Here is a 25174-nt window from a genome sequence, read left to right as displayed (position 1 = left end):
GCTTGGCTTGGCACTATGGCATTCTATTGCCATTCTCCGGTCACAACGGATCTGCCTCGTGTGTGTTGGGGCTTGCACGGCGGGCCAATCGTAAGCCCCCGTGGCTTGAACCCCGCGAGGCAGATTATCCCAGATGCTGGCTCTTGGCGCTCCGTTAACACTGGCTAACGAGACCCGATGAGATCTTTGTGTTCTTGAGATGCCGTCTGACGTTCGAACCTGACCGAGAGAATATGGTGAGCTAAAGACATGATGGTTGGAAGACTTGGGACAGGGAACAGGAGTCAGAGGCAAGGCTGCGTGAGCCACACGAAAAGAAAAGAACTCGTGGTCCCGAGGCACCAACAGACGGTCCTGGAAGTCCTTCCTCGGAATCCAGGTTCTCCGTTATCTTCATCCTCGTAGCCTCTTCTCAGCTGAGGTCTTCACCGAACCAGACGAGGTTCCGGCGACACGATCGAGTTGGTTGCCGACCAGGCCGGTCGCTACCACCCCGGTGCCCATCCGTTCCGCTCTCTACAGCAGCCCGTCCCCGTTCTCATCCCCCGGAGCGGCCGCCTCTACTCGAGGCCAAGGCTGGCACCCGTCTAACCAAAGCTTGGTACGCGGGGTGTTGGCAACGGGCTGCTGTATTGGTATTCTTGGGTCTCGAGCGATAAGAGTGTTTCTTTTTCACCCGTCCCCGTCGATGTCCAATTGTTTCATGCAAAGCAAACCTGGGGAACCTTGCTGGATTCTCTCGTGCAACTCTCATTCTGAAGCAACTGGGAGCTCCCTGCTCACTGACGAACGGGGATTTTCTGCCTACATTGTTAGCGCCAGCCACCCCGCGTTGTATATCAATATCACCTTCAACCTTGAACATGTGAAGAAAGATGCTGTTATCTTGTTGATCTCAACAGAGTTTCTTTCACGGCGGCTCCCGTCTTGATCATGAGAAGATGGTCCAAGTATCAGACAACCTCGAGGCATCAGGGTCCATTCTCGTCTGAATGAAGACTGGTCCAGCAAAACGTAAGACACTGCTGAAAATGGATGCGAGCAATGCAGGAGCTGCAGCCTAGGTGTTTGAGATTCAAGCTTTTTGCTGGTCGAGGCGGCGATGGCGGGGCACGTTCCATTCACTTTCCTGTGACAGCAACTCTCAAACATGGCCAGCAGCGTTTGGGTTATCCCTTCTTACCTATACCGTCCATGTGTTTCTCTCATCGCCTCGCCAGAAATGGCAGCGAGCAGCTTCCTGTTCCTATTTTCTGGGAATAATCCCACGAATACAACCTGATGATATGGCCATCACGGCACTGTCCTGTTTCAAGTTGATGCTGGGTGTTGGATGTTGGGAGAAGCCCCCGCTTTCACAACGTCGAGACCCGCTGTTTCCGAGCGGCATCCCCACCGCAAGGGTCCTGGCGCCGGCCGGTCTCAAACAGCGGCCGGCTTCTTTTTGGCACTCGGGAGGAATCATGGAACCATGGATCCTATCATGGTCTGTTCTCTTTCTCTGGATCGCCGGGTGAGCAGGAAGGATGGTGAATCTATGGTTCTGTGCCACTCATGATCTGCGTGTTCTTTTGATCCTTTTGGACGGCTCAAACAGAGACAACATGCAAGTCAGCAAGTCTTGGATAAATCAACGTCCACTCGGCTATCTGCGATGGGTCATCTCGAAACAAGTTGAACAGCGCCAGAGGGGGTCCACTCGCACTATCACAAGCACGAACTTGCATCATCGCATGTGCTCCCAAGAGAGCCAACCACGCCCGCGAGATGCTCTTAAAGAAGAGAGGGTGTGTGGTACCGCACAGCAAAGCCGCTCTGGTTGGCACACGCCGCGCGAGAAGGCCGCCGTCGAAGCCCCTAATCATGACGCCTCATTGGTCTGTATTTCATTCTTATCGACCTTATCGACTAACATCAGCCTGGACCCTTTTTGCACTCCCCCAATCCCAAACTCCCACCCCAGCCGTGGTTTTTTTTTTTCCCTCGCTTCGCCCACAGACTCTCCCCTTGGTTGGGACTCGGTCGTCCGTCGTCTGAGCACGGGGGGTCCTCCCCGGTCATGCTCATCGGTGCCGGGCCACAACTGTTAAAAAGAGGCAAAGGCCCTGTAGTTGCTGTGATCTCGACTGTCTCGGAAAGCTGGAGCTTCTTACCCCTATCTCCTCTTTCCTGTCGTGAAAGCAAAGCCACCCCGTTGGAGGCGCTGGACGACTCCTCGAGTTTGGTACCGCTGATTCATGCCTGTCGATGCTTGCATCTATACCGTATTCTCTGTCGTCATTTTCATCATCTCCCGTTGAAGGCGGTTGGCCCTTATCTTGCTTTTAATATCCAAGTCTGCCCCCCCCACCCCCTCTCCCGTCCTGTACGTCGTCTAATATCGATACCCAAGCTGCTGGTCTCGGGCAACCCCCAAAATGTGAGTCCCGGCCTTATTACACCTAATCCCATGCCACCCTCCTATCTACTATTTGCCTCTGCTTCAGCCCAGGCCATAGTGGATGTTTGATATAGTCCCAAGTCTCGGGAGGGGTGAAATCCACAGGGCCGGGCCCTGTATTAGCAAAACGCGGCTAACAATTTTTGTTTTATTTTCCCCCATTTCAGGCGCACTACTCCTCTTCATCACTGCCGTCCGCGGCCTTGTTTCTCAGACTCCATGAAATCCAGCACATACGGATACGCATACTCGGTCTATGACATGGACGGATCACCCCAGGCCGTCACCGAGCTCGACCTGAGCGCCTGCCACCCCAACTCCATTGTCGACAGGATTAATGCCATGCCCGCGTTGAAGACGAGTACTGGTGAGTCCATTTCTTTCTTATCTTTCTGTTGTCATTAGAGTCTACCTACCCCTCTATTGGGACCCCTCGGCCCAAGAAAAATTTCCCAATGTCAACATGCCCCGCTATTCAGGAGAGAGTTATGTCACCACTCTTCAAGAGACATATTTCATGTTGTCTTGTCTCGGGAAATAAATTGGTTTTCAGTTACATTCAATATCGCACCTCGTTTATCCTGTCTCTGGAGATTTATCCCCATTTCCCACCTTGACTTCTCACACGACACATTACTGCCGTGGGAGAGAAAAATCTCCAAAGGGTGCGGGGCATCATTCAATCCCACCCACCAAGCCCCAACTGCCATATCCACCAGAAACATCACCGTTACATTTCCGATCCAGCCAAGATTTTTCACGTCGCTTAAACTCTAAACAAAACACCATGATCGAAAACACCAAACTTACATTTTCATGTCAATAGCATTCTTCACCTTCCTCCGCGCCAACCTCGTCCTCCCCCACAGCGCCATGTCCTCCAACCCATCAACCCCCAACCTAGCACCCTCTTCTCTCCGAAGGTCACCACCAACCCCCCAATCCCATTCCCGCCCAGCAATGCCCATCCCAACCACCACCCTCGACGAAGAAGATGAGATCCCCCCCTTGACCCTCGAAGTCCTGACCTCCAAGCCCGACAAAACCGCGGCGTTGAAGCTCATCGCCGATAGCATCGCCCAACAAAGACAAACCGCCTCGAGCCATATCATCACCCACCCCCTCCCCCTCTCCTCCCTCATCGCCGCCTTGGCCATAACCTACCACTTCTTCCTCTCCTCATCCGACCTCGGAACAAAACTGATGATCCTTTCATCATTGGTAACGACATACCTCCTTACCGTACGGTACCTCACCTCCCCATTCATCCGCCTCGCCGAAAGCATCACCCCTTCCTTTCTCGGGTCAGACTCTCCCGAAGATCAGGACACCGTTATTGCCTGCCGGTACGGGGGGGAGATTATTGGGGTCACGGTGTTGCATATTTCCCGTCCGGTGGGGCAGTCAGATCCCAATTTCAAGAGGCATAAACAGAGGGGCAGTTTGAGTTCGTTCAAGGGGGGGAAGGGGGTGATCAGGGCTTGGACGGTCAAGTCGAGGTATAGAGGGAAGGGGGTGGGGGGGGATATGCTGAGGGAGGCGGTTAGGTTGACGAAAGAAAGATGTGGGAGGGATGGGGAGGTGGGGTTTGCGAGGGGGCATGCTAATGCGGGGTTGATTCCTGTGGGGGGGAGGGGGGAGGACAATCGACAGGGAGAAAGGGAGGAGGAGATGGTGCTGCCGGAGTGGTTGAACCGGGGGTGGTTGAGGAGGTCGGAAAGAAAGGCGGCGCAGGCGCTGGAGAGGGTGGTGAGTGAGTTTGGGAATGGGAAGAGGAGATGAATCTGACGAGCTTGGGAAGAGAGGCAGGGGATAGAGACGGTGGGAAAAGGGTTTTCATTTTTATTTGGGTTTGATACCATGGGCTGGGTGGGAACTACACAATCGCTTTTTTACACACGGCAAATTGCTTCTTTTTGGATACTGGGTTTGGGGCAACGGCGTTCTGTTTCTGGCCATCTACTTTTTTTTGGGGGTTGGGGGGGTTGGGGAGGGTGGTTGGGGGGAGGGAATCTGCGATACCACAACAACAACAACAACAACAACAACAATAACCAATCGTTATTCATTCAAGAGATACCACATAGACTTTCGCTAAAGAGTCCTACATTAATATTACCTATACCTGATTTATCACATTTGCTTTTCATGGTTGAGTGTGTGTAGAGAGTGGGATGCTTGTCTTGGGGTGATAAGTCTGAAAAGGGGGCTGACATCAATCCGGTTGGGTTGCGAAGTCAACAAATCCTCCCGAGACACCCGCTCACATCACAAACCCAGCAGTGAGGTTCAATAAGGTACCAACTTTGAATTCCCCTAAAACAATTGCAACCCTTGCAAACTCGGTGTACACACACCTGCCGGCCCATCCCATCCCAAATAGTATGTGCCCCGTGACCAACATGTTTATCCCCAATGACAAGAACCAGTGGTTTGCCAATTGCCCTCTAGAATCCGTTGTAGTTTGAAATGCCCGCGGCAAAGGAAATAAACCGAGTGAAAAATCCCCGCAACAGCCTATCCTCCCAAAACGCCAACCTTGTGTTCCGTCCATATCCCACACCCCCAAAACGCCGTTGACAGAATAACTAGGAAAGATTTTCGACAGACGAATTTATGACCTTAGTCTTCATCCATATCCTGCGACGCGCCCGCAATCGCCTTTCTCTTCATTCCCGTCGTAGGGGCAGTATAAGTCTCGGGATCAAAACCATAGATCGGACGACCGATACGGCGGAGGGCAAAGATGACCTATCTCTCTGTCAGTTGGATCAATGGAGGTTGGGGCGGGGTGGGGGGGACTAACATCCTCGACCGTGACGGTCTTCGCACCGCGATACTCGGTATAAGTAGTGATATCCTTCAGGATCTATCAACATATTAGTCCTGTCAAAGAAGGGAGGAGAGTGGGTGGTGGTGGTGGGCAAAAACATACCACTGAAAGCCTATCCTTGAGAACCTTACGGACCTCCTCATAGATCATCCCCGAGATACGCTTAACGCCGCCGCGGCGGGCGAGACGACTGGATGATGTATATATTAGCAGGTAAATTCTTCGGTCTGATGTTTTGAAGGTGGTGGTGGTGGTGGTGGTGCGGTGGTCGGTCGGGTAGGGGGAAGCAAGTCGCTCGGAACGAAAAGTCGCAAAGCAACATATCCGCCATCCCAGCTTGTGATCCCATGGTTCGTGTGTTCTTGACAAGTCGCATCCCCAACTCTCACAAACCAACTGGACTCGCGACTCACCATTCCCCCTCAAGCCCCAAAAAAAACAATAACAACAACAAAAACATACCGAATCGCAGGTTTAGCTATCCCCCCAAAATAATTAACATTTCATTCATCCCCAACCCTCCATCATCATCAATGATAAAACTCACTAATCCCCTGAATCGTGTCCTTCAAAATCCTCCTATGCCTCTTGGCCCCCACCTTCCCTTTCCCAACCCCGAGTGGCGCCTTCCCCCCAACACTCCTCATTACCGCCTTGGCCTTCGATGAGGAGGGTCCACCTCTGGCCGGCAAAGTAGGCGGCATTGTCTTCGCGACTTCTTGTAGAAATTGAAATTGAAATCGTAAACAACAACACTCAGTAGATATCGACAAAACAGGTCATGACGCGCAACAATTGAACTGGAACGGGAGGTGATGGTGGTGAGTAAAACAACAAGGAAAGGTAGGTAAGTGAGTAGCGAACAACGCTTGAAATCAAGCATAACTCGTCTCTATTGGCCCGTGCGCCTCACTAACAGGAGCCCCGGGCAAAGTTGCTGAATGGCTGTTAAGGCTGCTGTCTGAAAATAAAGCTGAGAATATTAGTATTTTAATATATTTATCAACAACGCAAACGGATGATATTACACATATATGAAAAAGCAAACGGAACAATTGGTCTTAAGAGCACAATAAACTGTAGAAAACCTAAACATCAAGAATCAATTATATTAAACCGAGCCCCATATCATCACCACCGACCCCCCATCTACGGCTCTATGTGTTCGTGAGAAATCTCCCCCTTTCCTGCTCCAACATCATTATTCGACCCCCCATCACTATTTCGTTCAGGGGGATGTAATTGTTTATATACTTTCGTGGCTTTGTCTTGAGAACCCTCTCTCTGCTCATCAGACACACCTCGAAACGCCAACTCCAGATGTGTATAACTCAACTTCCCGTCGTAATTCCAAACAAGTTGACTTGTAAAAAAAATCACTCGGAAATAAAGGTGGACTCGGCAAAGACGGTGCCCTGCTCGCTGACTTCTTGGCCGTCGACCTTGATCTTGAGAGTGAGTTTTTGTTGTTGGGGGTAGTACTACGTTTCATGTTAGCACTTGACCTGTAAAACGACCACTGCGACAAAAAGACGTACCTGGTAGATATAAGGCTTTGTTCCGGCAGCGCTCGAAACAATTTGCTTGACAAATCCAGGCACCTCGGCCATGACGTCTATCCTGTCGAGCCTCTTCTCCAAAGCACCCTCCAACGAAGCCTCGACCGGCTTGCCATCCTTGGTCGTTCCCGTCCAAGTGTACTTGATGGTCTCGGGCTCGGGCCACCCGTTCTCCCCGTCGCTCTTCGACTTGGTGTGAGTAACTGTGCTCTTGCAGTTGGCCATGACGATCTCCCCATCCTTGACAATGCCACCAATCGTCACCTCGGTCGAGCCGTAGGAAGGAGGAGTGGTAAAATTCATCACCACAGCCGTGTAAGTGGGACCCTGGAAGTCGACAAAGTTCCACTTGGCTGCCGCGTGGTGAGGCTTCATGCCCTGGAGAGCCATGATGTACGTGGCCTTGCCCTTGAAATCGACCGGTCCCTCCTTGGTGCTGATGGTGCCCTCGGCTGTGCAGCGTGGCCAGAAAGCATGGCGCATGGTGCCCCATGGGTTCTTGAGATCGGTGCCAAACAGCGTCTTGCCCGTCTTGCCGACCTGGAAGCCGGGACCGGCCCGCTTGATGGTCAAGTTGACGATGGCCCGGTCATCATTCATCGACTTGATTGTGTAGGTGGTTCCGTCCTCGGAGAGCTCGACGGCGCAGTCGTCGGCGAAGAAGCTACTCTTGTCCTCGCTGAAGTCGGGGTTGGTGAGCTGGGTCGAGCACCAGAGGTGGGGCTTCGAGGAATCGAGGCTAAAGAGCTTGCAGTTGAACTGGCAGGTCGTGTGGATGCCCCTGCATGATGCAGCGTGTCAGCGTGTGCGCAGAGGGGTCGTTCTCACATATGAAGCTTACGCCACGTTACTATATATGACTTGGGCAAACCCGAGCTGACCGTTGTCAGCCATGAGGTAGAAGCTCTGGGTCTCGACGCTGGTCGAGGTCATGGCCTGCCATTTCAGGTCATCGCGGGTGAGCTCGGTATAGGGGGTGGTCTCGGCCTCGACGGCAACGGACTGGATTGCCTCAGGGCCATAGATGGGCTCCTTAGTGCCGGCTACGTTGGCGAGCCTAAGGGAGAAAAAAAGGGGTGTCAGTCGACCAATACAACAACAGTCCGTCCATGGAGAGGTTCTTACTGCTGCTGCGCCCACTTGAACATGTTTGCGGTTTGTTTGCGAAGGAACGGGTGAAAAGATGCCGTTGCGACAATAATCGTCAGAACCGTGCTTTGGGTCGAAATGGAGAGAAAGTGAAAAAAGCAAGGTCTGAAGCCGTTCACCGCCGTCAAAAGAGATCCTCGAATAAAAGATGGAAAGAGGAGGGGCTAATCTCCTATCCGCTGTATTCGGTGGCACGCTATCATCCACTGGACGTCACTGCTCCTCCGCCCCAACGCACGGGTCCCTTTAAAACAGGGGTTCTCTGAAAAAGCCCCACTACGCCGCGCATCCAGAAGTCTGACTTGTGGCTGAAACCGCTCCTGGAAGTTCCAAGAACGGGCACATCGGCTGTGGCTGAAGCGGTGCAACCGCCCACCCGAAATTTTTGGTCTGGAGCAGCTCGGCGCCGCTCGCGAGAACCTCACCACCCCAGCTCCGGAGCTGTCAACCCACACCTTTTCGCGACGCCATTGCACCCTCAGACCGAGTCACCGATTATTTCCCTCCCGAACAACCGTCGATACCGAGCCCCACAATGTCCAAGGCAGCGGCAGGTGGTGCCAAGGGCCTCGAGCAGGTCGTCAAGATCATTGTCGGCGCCGGCCAAGCCAGTCCTAGTCCTCCCGTCGGTCCTGCCCTCGGTTCCAAGGGTATCAAGTCGATGGATTTCTGCAAGGTCGGTCAAAATCAAGAGGGAGGAGGAAGGGGGAGCTCGGCATCAAAATGTTGACATAAGGGGGATATGTAGGAGTTTAATGCGAGGACGACACACATCAACGTCGGAACGCCATTGCCCGTCCGAGTCACCGTCCGGCCCGACAGAACCTTCCACTTCGAGATCAGGACGCCTCAAACATCATGGCTGTTGCTCAATGCGGCCGACGTCCCGATTGGAAAGAAGGGCAAGAGGAAAGGTGCCCAGAAGCCAGGCCACGAGACTGTTGGGTCGGTTAGTCTCAAGCATGTCTATGAGATTGCAAAGATCAAGCAGTCAGAGCCCCGGTTGTCCGGTCTGTCATTAGAAGGCATTTGCAGATCGATTGTCTGGCAAGCCAGGGGGATGGGGATCTCTGTGGTTGCTTAGAGGGGTCAGAGGACAGGCTGGGTTTGGAGGCGTTACGGTTGTTTGCAAAACATCTTGATATCCGACAAGAGACGGGAATAGCCATAGCATTGTAGCTGTGGTTTTGTATATATATCACCATGTACCATCAGTTGTATGATTTCAAGAGGTACCATGTGCTGATAGTGGGAGGGTCTGCAGCTTCCCCACTTACAGCTTTGCCTCGTGGGCACCTTGATAGATTCGCCCGAGCTTTTGATCACAAACTTGAGACAAAACCCAGATCTCGTGGAACTTGGCAGTTAGAGACAAGACGGGATGAGCGCTGCGAGACGTGTTTCCAGTGGTTCTTGGTGTCGCGCGCCGGTCTCCGGGTTCTGTGGACAGCGGACAGCGGAGACAAGGCTGGGACGGAGGCCGGGGTGTCGTTGTTGTCCGTGAACATGTCACTGAAGGACAAGATTCGCGTGCCGAGCCCCGACCGAACCGACTCTCGGAATCATGCATCTCAACCACCATGCGACTCACAAGTGTTCGAGCTCGTTGGCTGCTTGTTGGCAGTTTCCAGCTTCTGATTGGAAAGAGAAGAAGCATTGGATCCGATAAGATGGATGACGAGATCGGAGAGCTCATTTTCTCAACCAGCCCACCTTCCGGAGTGAGCCTCACATGTATCCGAGATATGGAGACCCCTCCATTACGTCGGTGCCCCCCATGCCCCCCTCCCCCCCAACTCTCACTGGAAGATTGTGCGTGAGTGAGCCTTTTTTGGTGTCCCAAACAGCCGTGAGGTGCCTTACCCAAGGAGGAAATCCCGCCCGTATCCGCGTATGCCTTTGGTCGCCACAGACTGGTAGTTGGAAGCTGGTGAAATGCTCGCTGCGAGTCAGGCTCGTGGGAAGAATTAGAGGACAAGATCAAGAGATCAGGGGACTTGATAAAAAAAGACCCACTGCCGGGCCCGTTAGGCCCCGGAAATGGCCGCCCTCGCTCAGGACCTGGGAGAACCCTGGGAACTTGTGGTGATGCTCAGGTGCTTGAAGGGTACCCGTGCCTCCCGCAGATGTCAGCCAACGTTGAGTGGCGCGTCTTACTGCAAACCAGGTACCGGACAAGTAGCTGAGCCCCACCACGTCGCAACGACCTCGTAGCGTATAGCGCACCTCTCTTCTCGGCGCTCCGCCGCGGTTCAGGCGCAGCCAGCCAGCAGCCGTCTCTTGTCCGTCATCTAGGATTCTGGGCCCGATTGCTCTGCTTCCTCCAGTCTCCATCTTTGGATCCTGCAAACTATCATCGTGCTTTCCCTCTTCGCGCAGGCGCAACCGCAATCGCAACCGCTATCTTCTAGACCATCTCCATCATGGCTTCCAGTGCCCCGGCGCCGGAAGGGCAGCACGAGATCCTGAACAAAGGTGAATCTCACCGGGACACTACCTACTCTCTCACTGTGCACTGTTTCAATCGCCCCTCACTCAACCCCAAACCCCCACGGATTTCCAGTCCGCTGTTTGTTAGCGAAAGACACACCTTGCTGATTTCCACGTCGTACGCATCATCTAGAGCCCTCAAAAATCGATATATCTCCCCCAACAGACGAACCCGCTGCCGAATCCTCCCCCACCGTCCGCTTCAAGTCGACGGTACAGGAGATCACCCCTGAAGATGCATCGCTCGACGCCAACACAGACAATGTCTCACTCGGACAGCCCGGACGGGTCACATCTGAGGAAATACGTGATCTCTCTGAGCGATTGAGGAATTGTCCGCTCCAGGAACGCCGGATGAACATTTTCTCATACGAGCCAGTATCGCTACCAGTATCCAGGGTACGTATCAACGTTTCCAGGTTTCCAGGTTTTCGGGCCTATTGGCGTGTGGGTCTGGTTATCGATCGATGGTGTCTTTGTCTTGGTTGTGGCGGATTCTAGTATGGGATCAGATATCTAGCCGAGGCCTTGTGGGGTGGTCTCAGAACTTACTTTGTCTTTCGCTTTTCAGGGTCTCTTTTTTTCCTAGAACATTAGGACTGACGTTTGATCGATCTCGGCTTTAGACTGCATCGCGCGACGATGATTCTCGGGTACCAAGCCGGGAAGCAACAAGAAGTTCGGCGAGCCACCAGGGCTCACCGCACCTAAAAACAAGCAGTCATACGAGGAGGAGTCCAGAAATGCATACGCCACCGCTGACACCGGCCGGCACGGACAATGTGGAAGCAGGACTGAAGAGAGAGCCGGCCGGAAACCAAGATCGCCTGGGACGCATGCCAGATATCATCACGCCTCAAGATTCGCTCCACGAGCCTGCACCTGTCAATCCTGCTCGTCTATCCGTCCAGCATCATTCTACAACGACCGAAAAAGAGCGGGTGTCACGGAGGCCCGCGACGTCAGATGGAAGAGACCATTCCGCTCTCGGTGACCACCGAAAGGGGTTGTTCTCGCTCGGCGCCGGGAGTGGTTCTAACTCACCCGCCAGCTCTGTCCCACCGTCTCGCGATAGCAGTCCGTCCCGCGCAGCCGCTGCCTCGCTGTTCTATTCCCGACAAGCACCGCCAACTGGAGAGGCTAATGACCCTTACGCCGCGAGCAAGCGTCAAACACCAAAACAAATTGAGTCCCGCTTCATGTTCACCAGGAAAAAGAACAAGAACGCCTCGCCCAGTTCATCGACCCTGAGCCTGCCCAGAATATCCGGAGACAAGCGCCTCAACAGCGACGACAACGTTATCCACAGCCGAAATAGCTCCATGGCGGATCTGAAGAGGTTCTTCAAGCTGGGGCCAGGCAGCAAGGTCAAGCGCACCTCATCACCAGCAGCTTCGGTTCGGTCTGGTATCAAGACGCCAAAGGGCGGCCAGATTCCATTCGACAACGACCACGGTCTCACTTCCAAGTATGGAAAGCTTGGAAAGGTGTTGGGAGCTGGAGCGGGTGGTTCTGTGCGGTTGATGAAGCGCGCCGAGGACAGCACCGTGTTTGCCGTCAAGGAGTTCAGACCCCGCCACTCATATGAGACGGAGAGGGAATACGTCAAGAAATTGACGGCCGAGTACTGCATGGGGTCTTCTCTGCACCACGGCAACATCATTGAGACGCTTGACATTGTCCAGGAGAAGGGCAAGTGGTACGAGGTGATGGAATACGCGCCGTTTGACCTGTTTGCCATTGTCATGACGGGGAAGATGGCGAGAGAAGAAGTCACTTGCTGCTTCTTGCAGATTTTGAGCGGTGTTACGTATCTTCACAGCATGGGGCTGGCGCATCGGGATTTGAAACTTGACAACGTGGTGGTGAGCGAGCGGGGGATCATGAAGATAATCGATTTTGGTAGTGCCCATGTCTTCAAGTATCCTTTTGAGACGAGCACTGTTCTTGCTTCTGGTGAGTTTTTTTTTTCTTCCTGGAGATGGTGTTGCCATGCGGCAGTTTACTGACTGGTTGATGTACAGGTATCGTCGGCTCAGATCCATATCTTGCGCCTGAGGTCTACGACGAAAAGAAGTACGATCCACAAGCGGTGGATATCTGGTCGTTGGCCATCATCTACTGCTGCATGACGCTCAGACGCTTCCCCTGGAAGCTTCCCCGTCTTACCGATAGCTCGTTCAAGCTCTTTGCTGCCGATCCAACGCCTGGTCACGACCCGAAGAAGCTCATTCTTCCACCATCCGCATCCATGACCGCTTTGAACAACACGCCTGAGAGAGCTTTTGTCGAAGGACAACCTGCGCCTGAAAAGTCCAAGAGCGAGGAGAAGCGGCCGTCTGGCCAAGACGGCGGCGAAAAGAAGGAAGTCATCCGCGGCCCGTGGCGTATCCTTCGACTGTTGCCCAGGGAAAGCCGGCATGTCATTGGGCGCATGCTCGATCTCGACCCAAAAACGCGCGCTCAGATGAGCGAGATTTTGGAGGACCCTTGGGTGTCGGATACAGTTATTTGTCGGCAGGTTGGACCGGGGCAGGTGGTTAATGCTGATGATCACACGCATGTGTTGGAGCCGCCTACGCCTCCTGCTCCCAAATAGAACGAGGAGGGTGGCCGGGGAAAAGCCATTATTCGCATTTTTATTCGCTTCACGAGATTCTGCCAGACACTCAACGTGGTGTAAAGGTTATGGGATTTGGGGCAGTCACGGACACCAGATGTTTACATGCACGCACAAACTCACAGACTCCGACGACATCCTTTTTTTTTACCCTAATTTGCTTTTTCTACTTTTATTTGTTTTGCTTTTTTTTTGTTTCGATGCGGGGAGTCTAGAGGGAGCAGATGGGGGCAATTCCAGCGGAATTTCTTTTTTTTTGTTACGTTGTGCGGTTGGGCTACAGACTAGATTTGGGTTGTTTTGTTTTCTTGACCTCATGAAGAAGGGTAACCAGGGCTGGGGGGTGGGGTGTCATGTATGTAGAAAAGAGATATCATGGATGATTGAGAAGGGAAAGAAAGGGATGGATTGGGGAAATAGAGAGTGATATTACTTTATGAAGCTTTTTTTTGGCGGGGGGGACAGTGGTATTAGGTTTACATAGGGAGGGAGGGGGGTCAGGGGAAGAGAGAGATGAATATATGAGTACCTACATAGTATGTATGTGTGTTTTGTTAGTGTTGTTGCTATGGTGAAGATGGGAGTGACGTTGAGGTGAGGCTGGTCACTGGCTGGTCACTTACACGGTTTGGGTGTAATCCCACAGTTTTGGTTTGCTACGGGGGCTTAACAACCAATAGGAGGTGAGAAATTGGACTAAGCCGGCCCAGTTTTTCGGCTGTAGCCGGAGGTAGGAAATTGGTCGGTCGGAGCAGGCGCAAGGGCCCCCCCACCCCCCACCCCCCGGTTGGAAAAAAATTAGGAGGGGACAATTCTAGAAAGCTCTCCTTCCCCCGACCCGCATCAGCAACGCTTGTGTGTGTGGAGAATTGTTGATTGACGACAGTTTTGGCAATTGAAAAGCTTCCCTCCCCTCTCTTCTCCAAACACAAATTCGAAGTTTACGAATAACCTCACTACCGTCAACTACCTATTCTCGACCTTTCGAACTGCACATAGCCAGCCAGCCGGTTTAGCTACCATAAGTCCAGACAAAATGGTACGTTGAGCATTACGCCATCACCACGCCCGCTACCCATAGCTTCCTCAAAACTCCAAGTTTTGCTAACGCTGTTGGAAAAGGCCACCTCCCTCCGCTCGATCAAGTCCCTCGTCCCCCTCCTCGACCGCGTCCTCGTGCAGCGCGTCAAGGCCGAGGCCAAGACTGCCGGGGGCATCTTTCTTCCCGAGACGGCCGTCAAGGAGCTCAACGAGGCCAAGGTTTTGGCTGTTGGGCCGGGCGGGCTCGACAAGGATGGGAAGAGGGTGCCTATGGGGTGTGCGGCTGGGGATAGGGTTTTGATCCCTCAGGTGAGTGTTACGAAGACAAAAAAGGGTGTGGGATGGGGGCTAACGGGACAAATAGTATGGCGGTTCTCCTGTCAAGGTTGGGGATGAGGAGTATCACCTTTTCAGGGATAGCGAGATTTTGGCAAAGATTAATGAGCAGAATAATGCTTAAGGCGCCGCGGGGAGGGAATAGAAGGGGGGATTGAGGTGGGGGGGGGGATGAGGAAGGGGGAATGGAGAATGGTGGGAGAAGAAAAAAAGGGAAAACAGATACCCAATGATGTGAATGAAGGGAACGAAAAATAAGATCTTGAAGTTGGGGGAAGTGACGAGCTGATGGAGGGATCTTTTGTAACATTATGCAATACAGTGTACTACCATCAGATATGACCGATATCGAAATCGCCTTGTTTTGTTTTTGACAGCATTCGGGAGATGTTGGAGCGAGTGCGTTGAAGCTGATGGTGAATAAGATGGAAGGGTTAGAGAGGGGGGAGAGGGTGTTGCTGTCAAGGGGATTGACTTGAGAAGTCATCTTCTAACATGCTGCTTCATGCGGCAGTTTCGCTGTGTGGTATCCTTGATACAAAACTACTTCTCTCCTCTATCATCGATCAACAGCCCCTCCTGTTTTGGATCTATTCACAACCCACCCCAGCACTTATGTCATCTAATTAATTCCACCAAAAGCTCACACTGAAACTCACACTCAACCCCCTCACATAATGCCACCACCCCACGGGTATGTACAACGTCTCCCCGGGCTCGAGTATGCAGTCGACATATTCCAGCCTCTTGAACTCTTTTTCCTCTTCATCCCCCCCCTCTCCGGTCGCCTCATCCCACCCCTCAAGCACACCCACATCAAAAGCAGCCGTGTTCCCCATGTCAACCCCCGCTTCCTCCCCTCGTCTCTTGACGCCCGCCCCAGGGGGGTACAGCCTCACGTACTTCCTGCCCACAACCTGCACCAAAAGGTTATGGTACGGATCTGTATGTAAAGGGGTAATCGTCCCTGGAGGGCCAAACCAGGCGTTCAGCATTGGTTCTTCCAGCTCCGGTGTTCCGTCGGGACGGTTCGCCGGGGAGGTGTAGCACAAGTCAGGGATGGTGATGTCGCTGCGGAGTTGAGGGAGTTGGGCGAAGAGTTGGTGTTGGGCGAGATAGCCTTTGGACTCGGAAGGTGAAGTTATGTAAGTGGAGAGGAACTCGGAGAATGGGAGGATTTTCTGCGACCAGCCTTCGTCGACGTAGGAGCGGCCGATCTCGACGGGGATGAGGCGGCGGCCGGAGAAGGTGCGGGAGAGGAGGTAGGAGGGTTTGGACCAGGGGTGGGCGGCTAGAGCTGGCCAGCTGGGGACGAGGCTGGTGAGGATTAGGGGTTGGGGGGAGGGGGAGGAGAGGTGGGATTGGAAGGTTGTGAGGGAGGGGGAGGGGAGGCGGGGGATGGGGGAGGTTACTGGGGGGGTGAAGGGTTCGTAGGGGGAGAAGGAGGGATGGGAGGACCAGTTGGGTGGTTTTTGGGTTATGATGGGTGTTTGTTGTTGGGTGTTGACAGGAGGTTCATCAGAAATGGCGACGGGGCCGACGAGCTCTCCTGAGGCGTTGAGGGGGAGCCAGCCATCGATTGTTGATGAGGGGTTGGTGGGAGGGGGGAGTGATAGCCTTGCTCGTTTGGTTGGTGGTTGGGTGAGTGATGTTGTGCGTGTGTGTCCCAGGAAAGGGTCCTGCCTAGGGGTTTCGCTTTCTGATGGTTTGGAGCTGATTTTGTCCGGACTGTTGTCGTTGCTGGGCAGGGATGCCGCCTTCTCCAGTAAGGCTACATAACCGTGAATTTCATCATGTTTGCCTCCACCGCCGGCCAGGATCAAGGCAAGATCCAAGGTTTTGACCATATCACTGAGAAGTTCCTCCTCTCGCTCCTGTTTTTGTTGCTGTTGCTCTGGTCCCTGTTGGCCGTCTTCTTGCTCATTCCGTCGTTGCCATTCCTGCAGTCTCTCCCGAACTCGACTGCTCGCCTCCCGGCTCCGCCGAACATGCACACCTCCTACTTCCGTCCCCGTGGAGAGCTGCATTAGCTGATGCCACACTACCGAACTCGGGTTCCGTGGTGGTGTTCCCTTTGGCTGCTTCTGAAAACGTGCCTTGATCTCGTGAACTTCCTCCCTTCGCGCCGGAGTGTCAAGCTCAAAGTCCTCCCACTCCATTTTGTCCCAAACCCTTTTCCGGATCAGTTCCGGCTGCCGAATCCGCGCCCACTCAAACACCAGAACCCAGAACTTGAGAATAGCAGCCTCGGTATACAGCAGCCTCCAACATGGCGGCAGGTCTTTGTACAAGTAAGCATAAAACTTATTGTAGGACGCGGATAGGATGTCGTCCAACCGTCGTTTGATCAGGTCGTGGTCGGGTGTTGCCATGCTCATCAACCGAGCCTGTCGTACCAGTAGCTCGACGAGAGGCTCTCCGCATCCTTCTAAAATGGGAGCGGATTTCTCATAGCGGGAGTCATAACGGGAAATGAAGCTGTTGCCATGATCGATCAGTTTTCTCAACGGGTCATCAGTCCCTTCCTTCTCCATCCCAGCATCAAGTTGACTTCCAAATTGTGGTGTGAAGGGTGATTGTTGTATGGGGAATAAAGTTAAATACCTAGATAACTATGAAAGCCTGTCGTGAGAGGGTGGTGAATACTGGACAGTGGGACAACCCCATCTGCACTGTCCTGGTAGCGCACGCGCACTTACAAACACTACCAATTAGGTACACAGTTGATCCCACTGTCCGTCCCTGGCACATCTTCACTCAAAAACCCTCGATATTCTCTCCTCTCTCTTGCTAACAAACTCCCCATCTCTTCCAACACAAAAAAGTAAATTCCCAGCATCTGCACCACATCAGAACTGCCTAGGTCCGATGGTGTAGTTGGCTATCACGTCAGTCTAACACACTGAAGGTCTCCAGTTGGAGCCTGGATCAGATTACGCGCATACCTCAACATACTCATCCTCAGATACCATGAGGTGCGGTATCGTTTTGCTCCATTTACATGTACTAGCAGTGAAGTTTGGTCGTCTTCTTGTTTGAAGGGATAGCAGTGTAGAATGCCGGTTGGACATGGAAATAAGTACACATTTACGCAGCCTGTCCTAGATGAGATGCTCCAATGACCATGAAATAGGGCTACACAGCGTCTACGATATCGAACCATAAACAAAAAAGACTCAGTAACAGTAACACCACAGCATGTCCAGTACTTCCCGCCATACAACCCTCTTGTGATAACCTCCCCCCAGTGTCACCACTTTGCGAAGGCAGCGTTCCCTGCAAACACCTACCTGACATTTTCCACATCTCCCCGATCGACATCTGCGCCTCTTTCCACATCATATTCAAGGCCCAGATCCCCCCTGTAACTGGTTCCCATCCAGACGTACATTTGCTACACCTGTCGAGTGATTCCACACTTTTCAAGCCGTGACTGCGACCTATGCCCCTCCCATTCGAGCCGCCATTCCTACCGAGGTACAGAGTTCCCATTCGAGCAGTCACGACTGGGATCAAATCCTACAACTCCCCAAAAAGTCGAGTGTACAGTCATAAAGTCATACTTCATCCTATTATTATTTCTACAGCATTTCAACGTAACAGGTCAAAATACGAGAGCACCCCAGTGAACTTCACCGCTTGTATGATGTGTCTGTCCCGCTATGATAACTTGCAGTTTATATATCTCTCCCCCTCCCTCTCCAAAACGGCGAGTTTCTCCGCAAAGCAGCAGCATTGCAGGCGCTTGGCGTCTTCAACCCCCCGCGCTGTCACTTCCCCCCTATAGCTGGGAAGGAAGCGGGCGGGCCAGAGACAAGCTTGCATCTCCATGCTCCAAACAGCTCGATTGACTTGTCTTCGGCGAATCGTTGGAGTCGTGCATGCCGTCTCTTATCTCGGCACTTTCCCAACCCGCCATCTTGCCAGATGTACCTCCCATTGGCCAGGGCCCTAGAGGTTCTTCAAGTCTTTGGAATCTTCGTCAATAGTTCGTGTAGCATTGCCCCTTCGAGAAATCCTCTCGATATTAGTTTTGGGGGCGCAGCCGGGTAGGTGCTGGATCTCGATTGCTCGAGCTTTGATAGCCGGCAAGAGATTGGCCTCCGTCATGCTGGTGGTTTCTGCGCCCAGACAAAGTGGATGGGGACATATGCGTGAATTCGCCTATTTCCCACGGCGTTCTTGACCCCGACGACAAGTTCCTCAATGTCGGCCTTGTCGAATCCCGCCTCCACCAGCGGACGGGCCGCCATGGCGGCGACAAAGTCGAGAAAGACTTCTTGGAAGCAGCCACCCAGCATTCGGAGATGCCGATCCTTGGGCCATTCACCCAGCGGCATGTGGAATACCTTCCGCTGCACGTTGACGTAGCCGAGCCGCTGTAGGTGGTCGGGAAGGCTCTCCAGCACCTTGAGGTCGAAGCCGTACTGGTCCTTGAGAACGCCTTGAAGCAACGAGTAAAACTTGGCGGGCGGGTAGTCTTCGGGCAGTGTGTTGTCGTCTGACGATATCCTGGGGTAAATATCCTGGATTTCCACCCAGCCGCCCGGCCTGAGATTCCTTGTACTGGCTCGTCAGCATTTCGTGACCCCGTCAAGGAAAACCATCACAATACCTACTGGAGAATGTTGTGAAGCACAAGTTCATTGTTCTTTAACACCGTGTTGACGAACCGAAAGTGCGCGAAATCGTAATCCTGTTCGTGCACCCACTCGTCTTCAATGTCATCCACGATGAACTCGACATTAGAGGGAACCCATAGTGGCTGAATCGGCGATAAGTCGACTCCTGTAACTTTGGCGCCGGTAAAAAGCTCGCCCACTGCGACGTGACGTTAGCCCGAACCCCTCCAAAGGAATTTCTCCAAACATACTCTCCATGGCCCATTCTCCAAACCCCGTGCCAAGATCGATGATCTTTTGCGGGTTATCTCCGATGGGCGCAAGGTAGAGCTTGCCCCTCAGGAGCTCCTTCAGCATGGCATGTCGTAGAGACTCTCTCTTGTACTCCTCGTCGTCGTTGGGTAAGGGGTACCGGCCATATCGAAAAGCATGGTATCGTCTGCCGTACTCCCACACATGACCCGTGACGCTCGACGTCAGGGAGCCAAAGGTGGTCTCGGTATCGCTTGGGTCATAATCTGATGTCACCTCGGTCCCAAACTCCTCATCAGGCAGTGGTTCTATGACCCCGTTTTCCTCCATTCCAGTAGCAGAAGTGCCTGCCGCCTGCATTCAGGTTCGGGCTCGGGGATGGTCTCCAGAGACTTGTTCGATCAGGGAAGAATTTTTGAGGCGCAAGTGGACTGGCCAAGAGCATATTTCGTGACCGTTTTTTTTCTGGGGAAGCGGAACTTGCAAGGGGAATTCGGGAAGTGGATATCGTAGGTTTGACAGCGAGCAATGTGTGAAATGATAGCGTCTAGAGGCAGCTGACTCTCTCTTGAGAAGTCAAAAGAAGCGTGCCATTGCTCAATGGACGAGCAGACAGGTAGCTAGGAGGAGAAGAAGCAGGAGCAGGAGAGGAGCATGATAAAGACGTCAGGAGAAAAAGAGAGAACGTCGGGAGAAGACAAGGCCGGGGCACTCGGGGCAAAATGGCCAGTCATGGCTGGCAGCCAAGAGAAGCGAAGCCGACGGACCAAGCAGCTAAAAAGAGATGTACATGTTGACGGAAGGGACACAGAGGCGGACAGCTCGAGGGAAGGGCCAAGGACGGGATCCAGGAAAGATTTCCAGACCTTTGCCATTCGCCAGGCTGTTGTACCAGTGGTACCGGCGTGAAGCGTAAAAGGTACCTCTCACTCTCTCTCACCCACAGTTGAAATGATCCAATCCGTGGTGAGGGGTGGAAGCCGTGAAGCGGTGGGTTGTGTGGGTTTCTGTGGGTTCTGGGCGGTGCCGAGTGGGACAGGGGCCAATCAAGGGCGGCCATGAGGTGTCCTGGCAGATGGCGGCATGTGCTTGCATGAGAAGAACGCCATGGCTGCATCTCGACCATTTGCTGGAAATGCCGTTGGACGGCACACGCAGCTGGCAGCACCCAGCTCTCCGGAAGGGAAGCAATGTCCCGTTGGCTTTCTGCTCAGCATCCAGCATGAGCCATCCCAGCCGTCTGGAGAGATGGGGCGGGAAGGGGGGGAAGCTCGTCCGTAGCGTCGGGACTTGACTTGTAGGTTGAGTTCCAAGGCGCCGGTAACACCCCGATTTCCAAGTTCTCGATCAGCAACAGCTCCTACAGTACAAAAATTTTTTTCTCCCATTGGGGCAAGCGCGTGCTTGTTGTCTTAGATGCCACGACAAGTGACCAGAGTGGCGTAAAGGTGTCACGGTGTGTCCCAGCTCCCCGTCATGTGGGATAGCGGGACTGAGGGAGCAGCAATGAAACCTCATGCCCACTCACTCGACGCCCCGAACCGATCCGATGGGCGGAAGATGCCATGTGTTGTATATCGTCTAAGAGGAAAAGAAGCGGTCAGTGGTTCATGAAACAAACAAGGAGGTCACCCCAATGGCTGCGCTGCTTGCTGCTCTGCTTGCTGCTGAGGTTGGGAGAGGAACACTTGGCGTTGCAAGGGGGCTGTCACAAGTACAGTAGAGCGAGCGGGGCATGGGACAGCTGGCAGTGAGAGGTGGTGTGGTATCGGCGAGAGGGGTGGTGGTGTGGAAGGTGAGAGGTGAGAGGTGAGGGATGTTAGCGGCAGGCAATTATCGGCTGGTCCGTGCGCATTTGGAGTTGCACAAGCCTTTTTGCTGACGAGATGGAAGCACAGTCCACTTCATAAAATTGGTACTGTGTGTCCCGCGGTGCAAGTCGCGTCCTGGGTTGTCGAAGCGCGTCTTGCAGAGTCTCGGCCTCGATAAACAGCGCTCCACTTATATTCCAATTAATGGGCAACCAACACCAACACCAACACCAACACCACCAATACACGCCTGCTTGTTTGTCTGTTGTCTGTTGCAAGATTTCAGCAGAGCCAGAGCGTTTCTGCCGTTTATTATACCAAGTCTGAAGTCGCTTTCGAATTCTTATTCTTACTGCTATCATACTCACCTAATCTCTCTCGCCCTGAAGGTCCACAATCTCTTCGATCGCGCCCTTCCCTCGCCCGCGGGGCACTGCGCGGTCGATTTTATAGCGGACGAAATCTGGGTATAATCAACCAACCAAGGGACAACAATCTCGCGTTCTTTCCTAGAGGTCCCCGTCGGCGATTTCTCCGTCGCCGGGCAAAATTAGCAGCGCGTTACCTTTTCTTCCTTCGCCATGTATCTTCCTAGGGAACTCATATCGAAGTTATATCTGCATCTGCAGGCCACTCGACACCCCCTTTCACCACCTGTTCTCGTGCTTGTAGCCCTCGAACCCGATGCGCTCTGCGCCTGCCGAATTCTCACGCGTCTCTTCAAACATGACTATATCCCGCACAAGATCCAGCCTGTGGCAGGCTATGCCGACCTGGAGCGCATTGGACAAGAGCTCGTCAGTCCCATGATGGAAACGAGGGGCGGTGCCGGTGGAGTGGTGGTATGCTTGGGTGTTGGTGGTATGGCTGATCTGGGAAGTGCCTTGGGCTTGGAACCCGAAGGGGAAGAAAACACGTTTGGTGGTGTTGAGGTTTGGGTGGCCGATTCTCATAGGCCTTGGAACCTGTCCAATGTCTTTGGTGGCTTTCCATTAGAACCCGAGACGGAGGATGCGACGACATTTTCAGCCAGGACCCCACGTGGGGTCAAGGCTGGCCAAATCGAACATAACTACAAGCCGGGCAAGGGAGGAATCATTGTCATGGACGATGGTGATATTGAGGAACACTTGGTCAAGGAGAAGGGCGCCTATCTTGCTCTGCTGGACATGCCGGAAATTGAGGATGACGGGGAGGATCTTGGAGGAAGCAGTGACGAGGAAAGCGAGGTCGACGAGCTACCAAGCTCAGCGGTGCCTCGAGCTGGTCAGAAGCGGAAATCCTGGGACTTTGAGGACGACAGCGACGAGGATGACGATGATAGACCAAGGCAAAAACGGAGGAGTAATTCCGTATGTCTTTTCTGTGGGTATTAGTAAAGCCCAAATGCTAACATGATACAGTCGACTCCTATTCCAGACTCCCCCCGACGGCCAGCACAACGAGGACTCATATCACTCCGAGACGACGGGCCGGTCTTTAGCAGCGACCCAGCAGATCCGCCCACCGCGGCCCAGCCGATAAAAGGACCGTCCGCAAGGACACTTCGGCGAAGGCTGCTGCGGTTACGGCGCGAAAACGAGACGATCCTCAGAGATTACTACCGACTCGGTACCGCCTACTCGGAACCCATCTCCTCCATGATGTACTCTCTGGCTTCAGAACTCGGCCGTGAAGACAACGACCTCCTCTGGCTCACCATTGTCGGAGTCACCTCTATGGAACTCTACGGCCGCTCCTCAGCCGGCATCGCAGCCCCAGTCCGCACCGGCGAAGCCCGCCCAGCCTCTGGCTGGCTAGGCATGCGCGGTGCCAGGATACGACAGCTCCTGCGTGACGAAGTCCGTCGTCTGAACCCCCCAGAAATTGGCCGGGGAGCCGTCCCGGAGAACAGTGGCATCATTCCCACCACGGCCCGAAGTCCAGACGACACCAGCATCCGTCTGTCGCCCGAGCCGAAGTTCCTGTTGATTCGTCACTGGAGCCTGTACGATAGCATGCTCCACTCGCCGTATCTCTTCTCACGGCTCAAGACCTGGAGCGAGACTGGCTTGAAGCGTCTGCATAAGCTCCTCGCCAAGATGGGGGTCAGTCTGGTGCAGTGTAAACAATCGTACACTCACATGGACATGACGCTGAAGCGGGAGCTCCGGTCGAAGCTCCTCAAGTATGCCTCCCTCTACAACCTCGACGAACTAGTCCCCACTATCGATACCGACGGGAAAGACCGCGGCGGCGCGAAGGACTCCTGGGGTTTCGTCAGGAGCTGGGGGTGGCGTGCCACGCTTTCGGCGCAAGATGTTGGTGTTGTCATTGGCGCCCTTTTGGAAGTAGGTCAGAACAGCCCCGAGGCTTCTTCCAGCAGCAATGACGGTCCGTCGCAAGATTTAATGGAAATGTCGACTGCCACGGCCCCCTCGGAGGAATGGCTGCCACGTTTCTGGGCTGCTTACGACGCTCTCGAGGATATTGAGTCGCTAAAGGCTGGCTTGCCAACGGCGCAATTCCTTCACAAAGCCATCTTTACCACCGGGACGACGATTCTCAAAAAGAAGCAAATCTCGCACTTGCGCGCGTTTCGGATGTGCGTGGTGAAGGACTCGCCGGATAGCCAGCTGTTTAACCACCCGGGTGCGTTGACAAAACTGGCGTTGTGGATTGGGGAGGCGCTGGCGGAGCAAGAAAAGGATGCCACGGGGAGGCTGGCGTTGGGCGGCAGGGGAACGCCGCTTGTTGTGGCTAGTCTGGATGAGAAGCGCGGGGTGTATGTTGTTGTTGGGACGGGAGGGGGTGGTGGTCCGGATACGATTTTTTTGGATAAGGAGGCGCAGAAGAAGAAGGTGAAGGAAAGGGAGGAGAGGGCTAGGGTTAGGGAAGAGGCGAGGAAGGTTAAGGAGAGGATGAGGGAGGAGAAGAAGGCGGCGAAGAGGAGGGAGAGGGAGCAGAGGAGAAAGCAGGGGGGGGAAGATGTAGAGGAGGATGATGATGGGTCGGAGTTGGACAGTGAAGAGGATGATGAGGACAGTGAGGATGAAGATGAGGATGATGGTGAGGATGAGGAGGATGAGACGAGGGAGAGGGGGTATGGGCTCAATAGATTTGGGACGGCGTTTCAGGATGTGGTGGCTGAGACGAATGCGAGGGTGAGGATTGATAGTTTTGAGCATTGTGTGGTGGAGGTGAAGAAGGAGGATTTGAGTGGGTTTTTGGAGAGTTTGAGTATGAAGGCTGTGGTGGGTTAGAGGGAACAAAAAGGAAGTGATGAATGGGAGGTGTTATCATCATAGGGGCGGTAGCGTGTGTGGTTTTTGTTACCACTAGAAGGCAGGCAGGCAGGCTTTTTTTTTCCTTTTTTTCGTTGTTGGTTTTGGTGTTGTTGGTTTTGTTGTTGTTGTTGTTGTTGTTCTTGTTGTTGTTGTTGTTCTTGTTGTTCTTGTTGTTGTTGTTGTTCTTGTTGTTGTTGTTGTTCTTGTTGTTGTTATTCAAAGTTTGTATTTACACTTGCCCTGTTTTATCCCCCCTTTCTTAACATTTTTTTTTTCTTTTATTCCCCCCCTTGGCACACAACACACATACAACATAAAAGAGGGGGTTGGGATTGGGAGGTGGGTGGATGGATGATAGGGAATCAAAAAAGAGATGGGAAATATTGGGGAAATCATGTAGGGAAGGAAAGGAGCATTTTGAAATGGTTGACTAGGTTCTCTTGTGCATAGCAGGCTCTTTTCTAGCTTTTGTTGTTGTTGAATGTTATCATCACTGTTCAATAAGCATTTCTTTCATTTTGGAACAATGGCTTCATGTAGAGGTGCTATGTCATACTACTAGGATGGTGTATGTGTGTGTCGGCAGGGTCAGCTGCCAGGAACACAGGGTCGGCATCAGTCAGTCTCAGCCATCCACCCCTAGCTACCAAGGGGCACCGGATGCGATGCCGATCCGGGCCGCTCCGTACGCAGGCCACTGTTCCCATCAAGACCGAGCACCCCTCGCTTGCTTATGGTTTTGTATACCGAGCGCC

The 25174-nt window shown here is 53.3% G+C and overlaps 9 protein-coding genes and 1 non-coding gene across 10 annotated transcripts; 5 read left to right on the top strand and 5 right to left on the bottom strand.

Annotated features, from left to right (window-relative positions):
• Positions 1-211: 211 nt before the first annotated feature.
• Positions 212-4578, top strand: QC761_303520 (uncharacterized protein). The gene is given in 4 exon segments (XM_062877499.1): positions 212-2335; positions 2393-2807; positions 3267-4434; positions 4449-4578. The coding sequence occupies 2 exon segments, from the start codon at positions 2660-2662 to the stop codon at positions 4220-4222; spliced, it is 1104 nt and encodes a 367-aa protein (XP_062733277.1). The 5' UTR covers positions 212-2335; positions 2393-2659; the 3' UTR covers positions 4223-4434; positions 4449-4578.
• A 23-nt stretch (positions 4579-4601) lies between these two features.
• Positions 4602-5977, bottom strand: HHF1_3 (Histone H4; the record flags this gene model as incomplete). Its single annotated transcript, XM_062877498.1, has 5 exons — positions 4602-5191; positions 5247-5309; positions 5376-5463; positions 5736-5751; positions 5821-5977. 5 exons carry the CDS (start codon positions 5975-5977, stop codon positions 5063-5065), a joined length of 453 nt encoding a protein of 150 aa, XP_062733276.1. The 3' UTR covers positions 4602-5062.
• A 672-nt stretch (positions 5978-6649) lies between these two features.
• On the bottom strand, positions 6650-9097 carry SVF1 (putative cell survival pathways protein; the record flags this gene model as incomplete). Its single annotated transcript, XM_062877497.1, has 5 exons — positions 8971-9097; positions 7958-8919; positions 7674-7889; positions 6812-7613; positions 6650-6754 (listed from the first exon to the last, which is right to left on the bottom strand). Exons 2-5 carry the CDS (start codon positions 7978-7980, stop codon positions 6650-6652), a joined length of 1146 nt encoding a protein of 381 aa, XP_062733275.1. The 5' UTR covers positions 7981-8919; positions 8971-9097.
• Positions 8320-9307, top strand: MRPL19 (mitochondrial 54S ribosomal protein YmL19). The gene is made up of 2 exons (XM_062877496.1): positions 8320-8657; positions 8730-9307. The coding sequence occupies exons 1-2, from the start codon at positions 8517-8519 to the stop codon at positions 9063-9065; spliced, it is 477 nt and encodes a 158-aa protein (XP_062733274.1). The 5' UTR covers positions 8320-8516; the 3' UTR covers positions 9066-9307.
• A 716-nt stretch (positions 9308-10023) lies between these two features.
• Positions 10024-13484, top strand: NPR1 (Nitrogen permease reactivator protein). Its single transcript, XM_062877495.1, has 4 exons — positions 10024-10456; positions 10605-10870; positions 11098-12427; positions 12496-13484. Exons 1-4 carry the CDS (start codon positions 10405-10407, stop codon positions 13068-13070), a joined length of 2223 nt encoding a protein of 740 aa, XP_062733273.1. The 5' UTR covers positions 10024-10404; the 3' UTR covers positions 13071-13484.
• A 419-nt stretch (positions 13485-13903) lies between these two features.
• hsp10 (mitochondrial heat shock protein Hsp10) lies at positions 13904-14607 on the top strand. The gene is made up of 3 exons (XM_062877494.1): positions 13904-14130; positions 14214-14441; positions 14497-14607. The coding sequence occupies exons 1-3, from the start codon at positions 14128-14130 to the stop codon at positions 14590-14592; spliced, it is 327 nt and encodes a 108-aa protein (XP_062733272.1). The 5' UTR covers positions 13904-14127; the 3' UTR covers positions 14593-14607.
• Positions 14608-15094: 487 nt separating this feature from the next.
• On the bottom strand, positions 15095-17002 carry QC761_303450 (uncharacterized protein; the record flags this gene model as incomplete). The annotated part of the gene is made up of 1 exon (XM_062877493.1): positions 15095-17002. The coding sequence occupies one exon, from the start codon at positions 17000-17002 to the stop codon at positions 15095-15097; it is 1908 nt and encodes a 635-aa protein (XP_062733271.1).
• A 328-nt stretch (positions 17003-17330) lies between these two features.
• Positions 17331-17404, bottom strand: QC761_0051210. The gene has a single exon. It is a non-coding gene; the product is annotated as a tRNA-Val (tRNA).
• A 613-nt stretch (positions 17405-18017) lies between these two features.
• QC761_303440 (uncharacterized protein) lies at positions 18018-20938 on the bottom strand. The gene is made up of 3 exons (XM_062877492.1): positions 19342-20938; positions 19088-19289; positions 18018-19028 (listed from the first exon to the last, which is right to left on the bottom strand). Exons 1-3 carry the CDS (start codon positions 19700-19702, stop codon positions 18575-18577), a joined length of 1017 nt encoding a protein of 338 aa, XP_062733270.1. The 5' UTR covers positions 19703-20938; the 3' UTR covers positions 18018-18574.
• Positions 20939-21329: 391 nt separating this feature from the next.
• CDC45 (DNA replication initiation factor cdc45) lies at positions 21330-24395 on the top strand (the record flags this gene model as incomplete). The annotated part of the gene is made up of 2 exons (XM_062877491.1): positions 21330-22505; positions 22557-24395. Exons 1-2 carry the CDS (start codon positions 21735-21737, stop codon positions 24393-24395), a joined length of 2610 nt encoding a protein of 869 aa, XP_062733269.1. The 5' UTR covers positions 21330-21734.
• Between the last annotated feature and the right edge of the window lie 779 nt (positions 24396-25174).

The sequence above is a fragment of the Podospora bellae-mahoneyi genome, chromosome 3, assembly GCF_035222275.1.
Source record: "Podospora bellae-mahoneyi strain CBS 112042 chromosome 3, whole genome shotgun sequence".
Lineage (NCBI taxonomy): Eukaryota > Fungi > Ascomycota > Sordariomycetes > Sordariales > Podosporaceae > Podospora > Podospora bellae-mahoneyi.
The sequence above is the reverse complement of the archived record's forward strand: the minus strand, read 5'-3'. Positions and strand labels throughout refer to the sequence as shown.

What these genes read in the sequence shown, in the direction of transcription:
- QC761_303520 (XM_062877499.1), top strand. Translation starts at nt 2,660, where the DNA reads ATGAAATCCAGCACATACGGATACGCATACTCGGTCTATGACATGGAC. An exon ending in CGCGTTGAAGACGAGTACTG is followed by an intron (nt 2,808 to 3,266) that starts GTGAGTCCATTT and finishes TCATGTCAATAG; the next exon opens with CATTCTTCACCTTCCTCCGC.
- MRPL19 (XM_062877496.1), top strand. Translation starts at nt 8,517, where the DNA reads ATGTCCAAGGCAGCGGCAGGTGGTGCCAAGGGCCTCGAGCAGGTCGTC. An exon ending in AGTCGATGGATTTCTGCAAG is followed by an intron (nt 8,658 to 8,729) that starts GTCGGTCAAAAT and finishes GGGGATATGTAG; the next exon opens with GAGTTTAATGCGAGGACGAC.
- NPR1 (XM_062877495.1), top strand. Translation starts at nt 10,405, where the DNA reads ATGGCTTCCAGTGCCCCGGCGCCGGAAGGGCAGCACGAGATCCTGAAC. An exon ending in TATCGCTACCAGTATCCAGG is followed by an intron (nt 10,871 to 11,097) that starts GTACGTATCAAC and finishes TCTCGGCTTTAG; the next exon opens with ACTGCATCGCGCGACGATGA. An exon ending in GAGCACTGTTCTTGCTTCTG is followed by an intron (nt 12,428 to 12,495) that starts GTGAGTTTTTTT and finishes GTTGATGTACAG; the next exon opens with GTATCGTCGGCTCAGATCCA.
- hsp10 (XM_062877494.1), top strand. An exon ending in ATAGGGTTTTGATCCCTCAG is followed by an intron (nt 14,442 to 14,496) that starts GTGAGTGTTACG and finishes CGGGACAAATAG; the next exon opens with TATGGCGGTTCTCCTGTCAA.
- QC761_303440 (XM_062877492.1), bottom strand. Translation starts at nt 19,702, where the DNA reads ATGCAGGCGGCAGGCACTTCTGCTACTGGAATGGAGGAAAACGGGGTC. An exon ending in TGGAGAATGGGCCATGGAGA is followed by an intron (nt 19,290 to 19,341) that starts GTATGTTTGGAG and finishes GTCACGTCGCAG; the next exon opens with TGGGCGAGCTTTTTACCGGC. An exon ending in GTGCTTCACAACATTCTCCA is followed by an intron (nt 19,029 to 19,087) that starts GTAGGTATTGTG and finishes AGCCAGTACAAG; the next exon opens with GAATCTCAGGCCGGGCGGCT.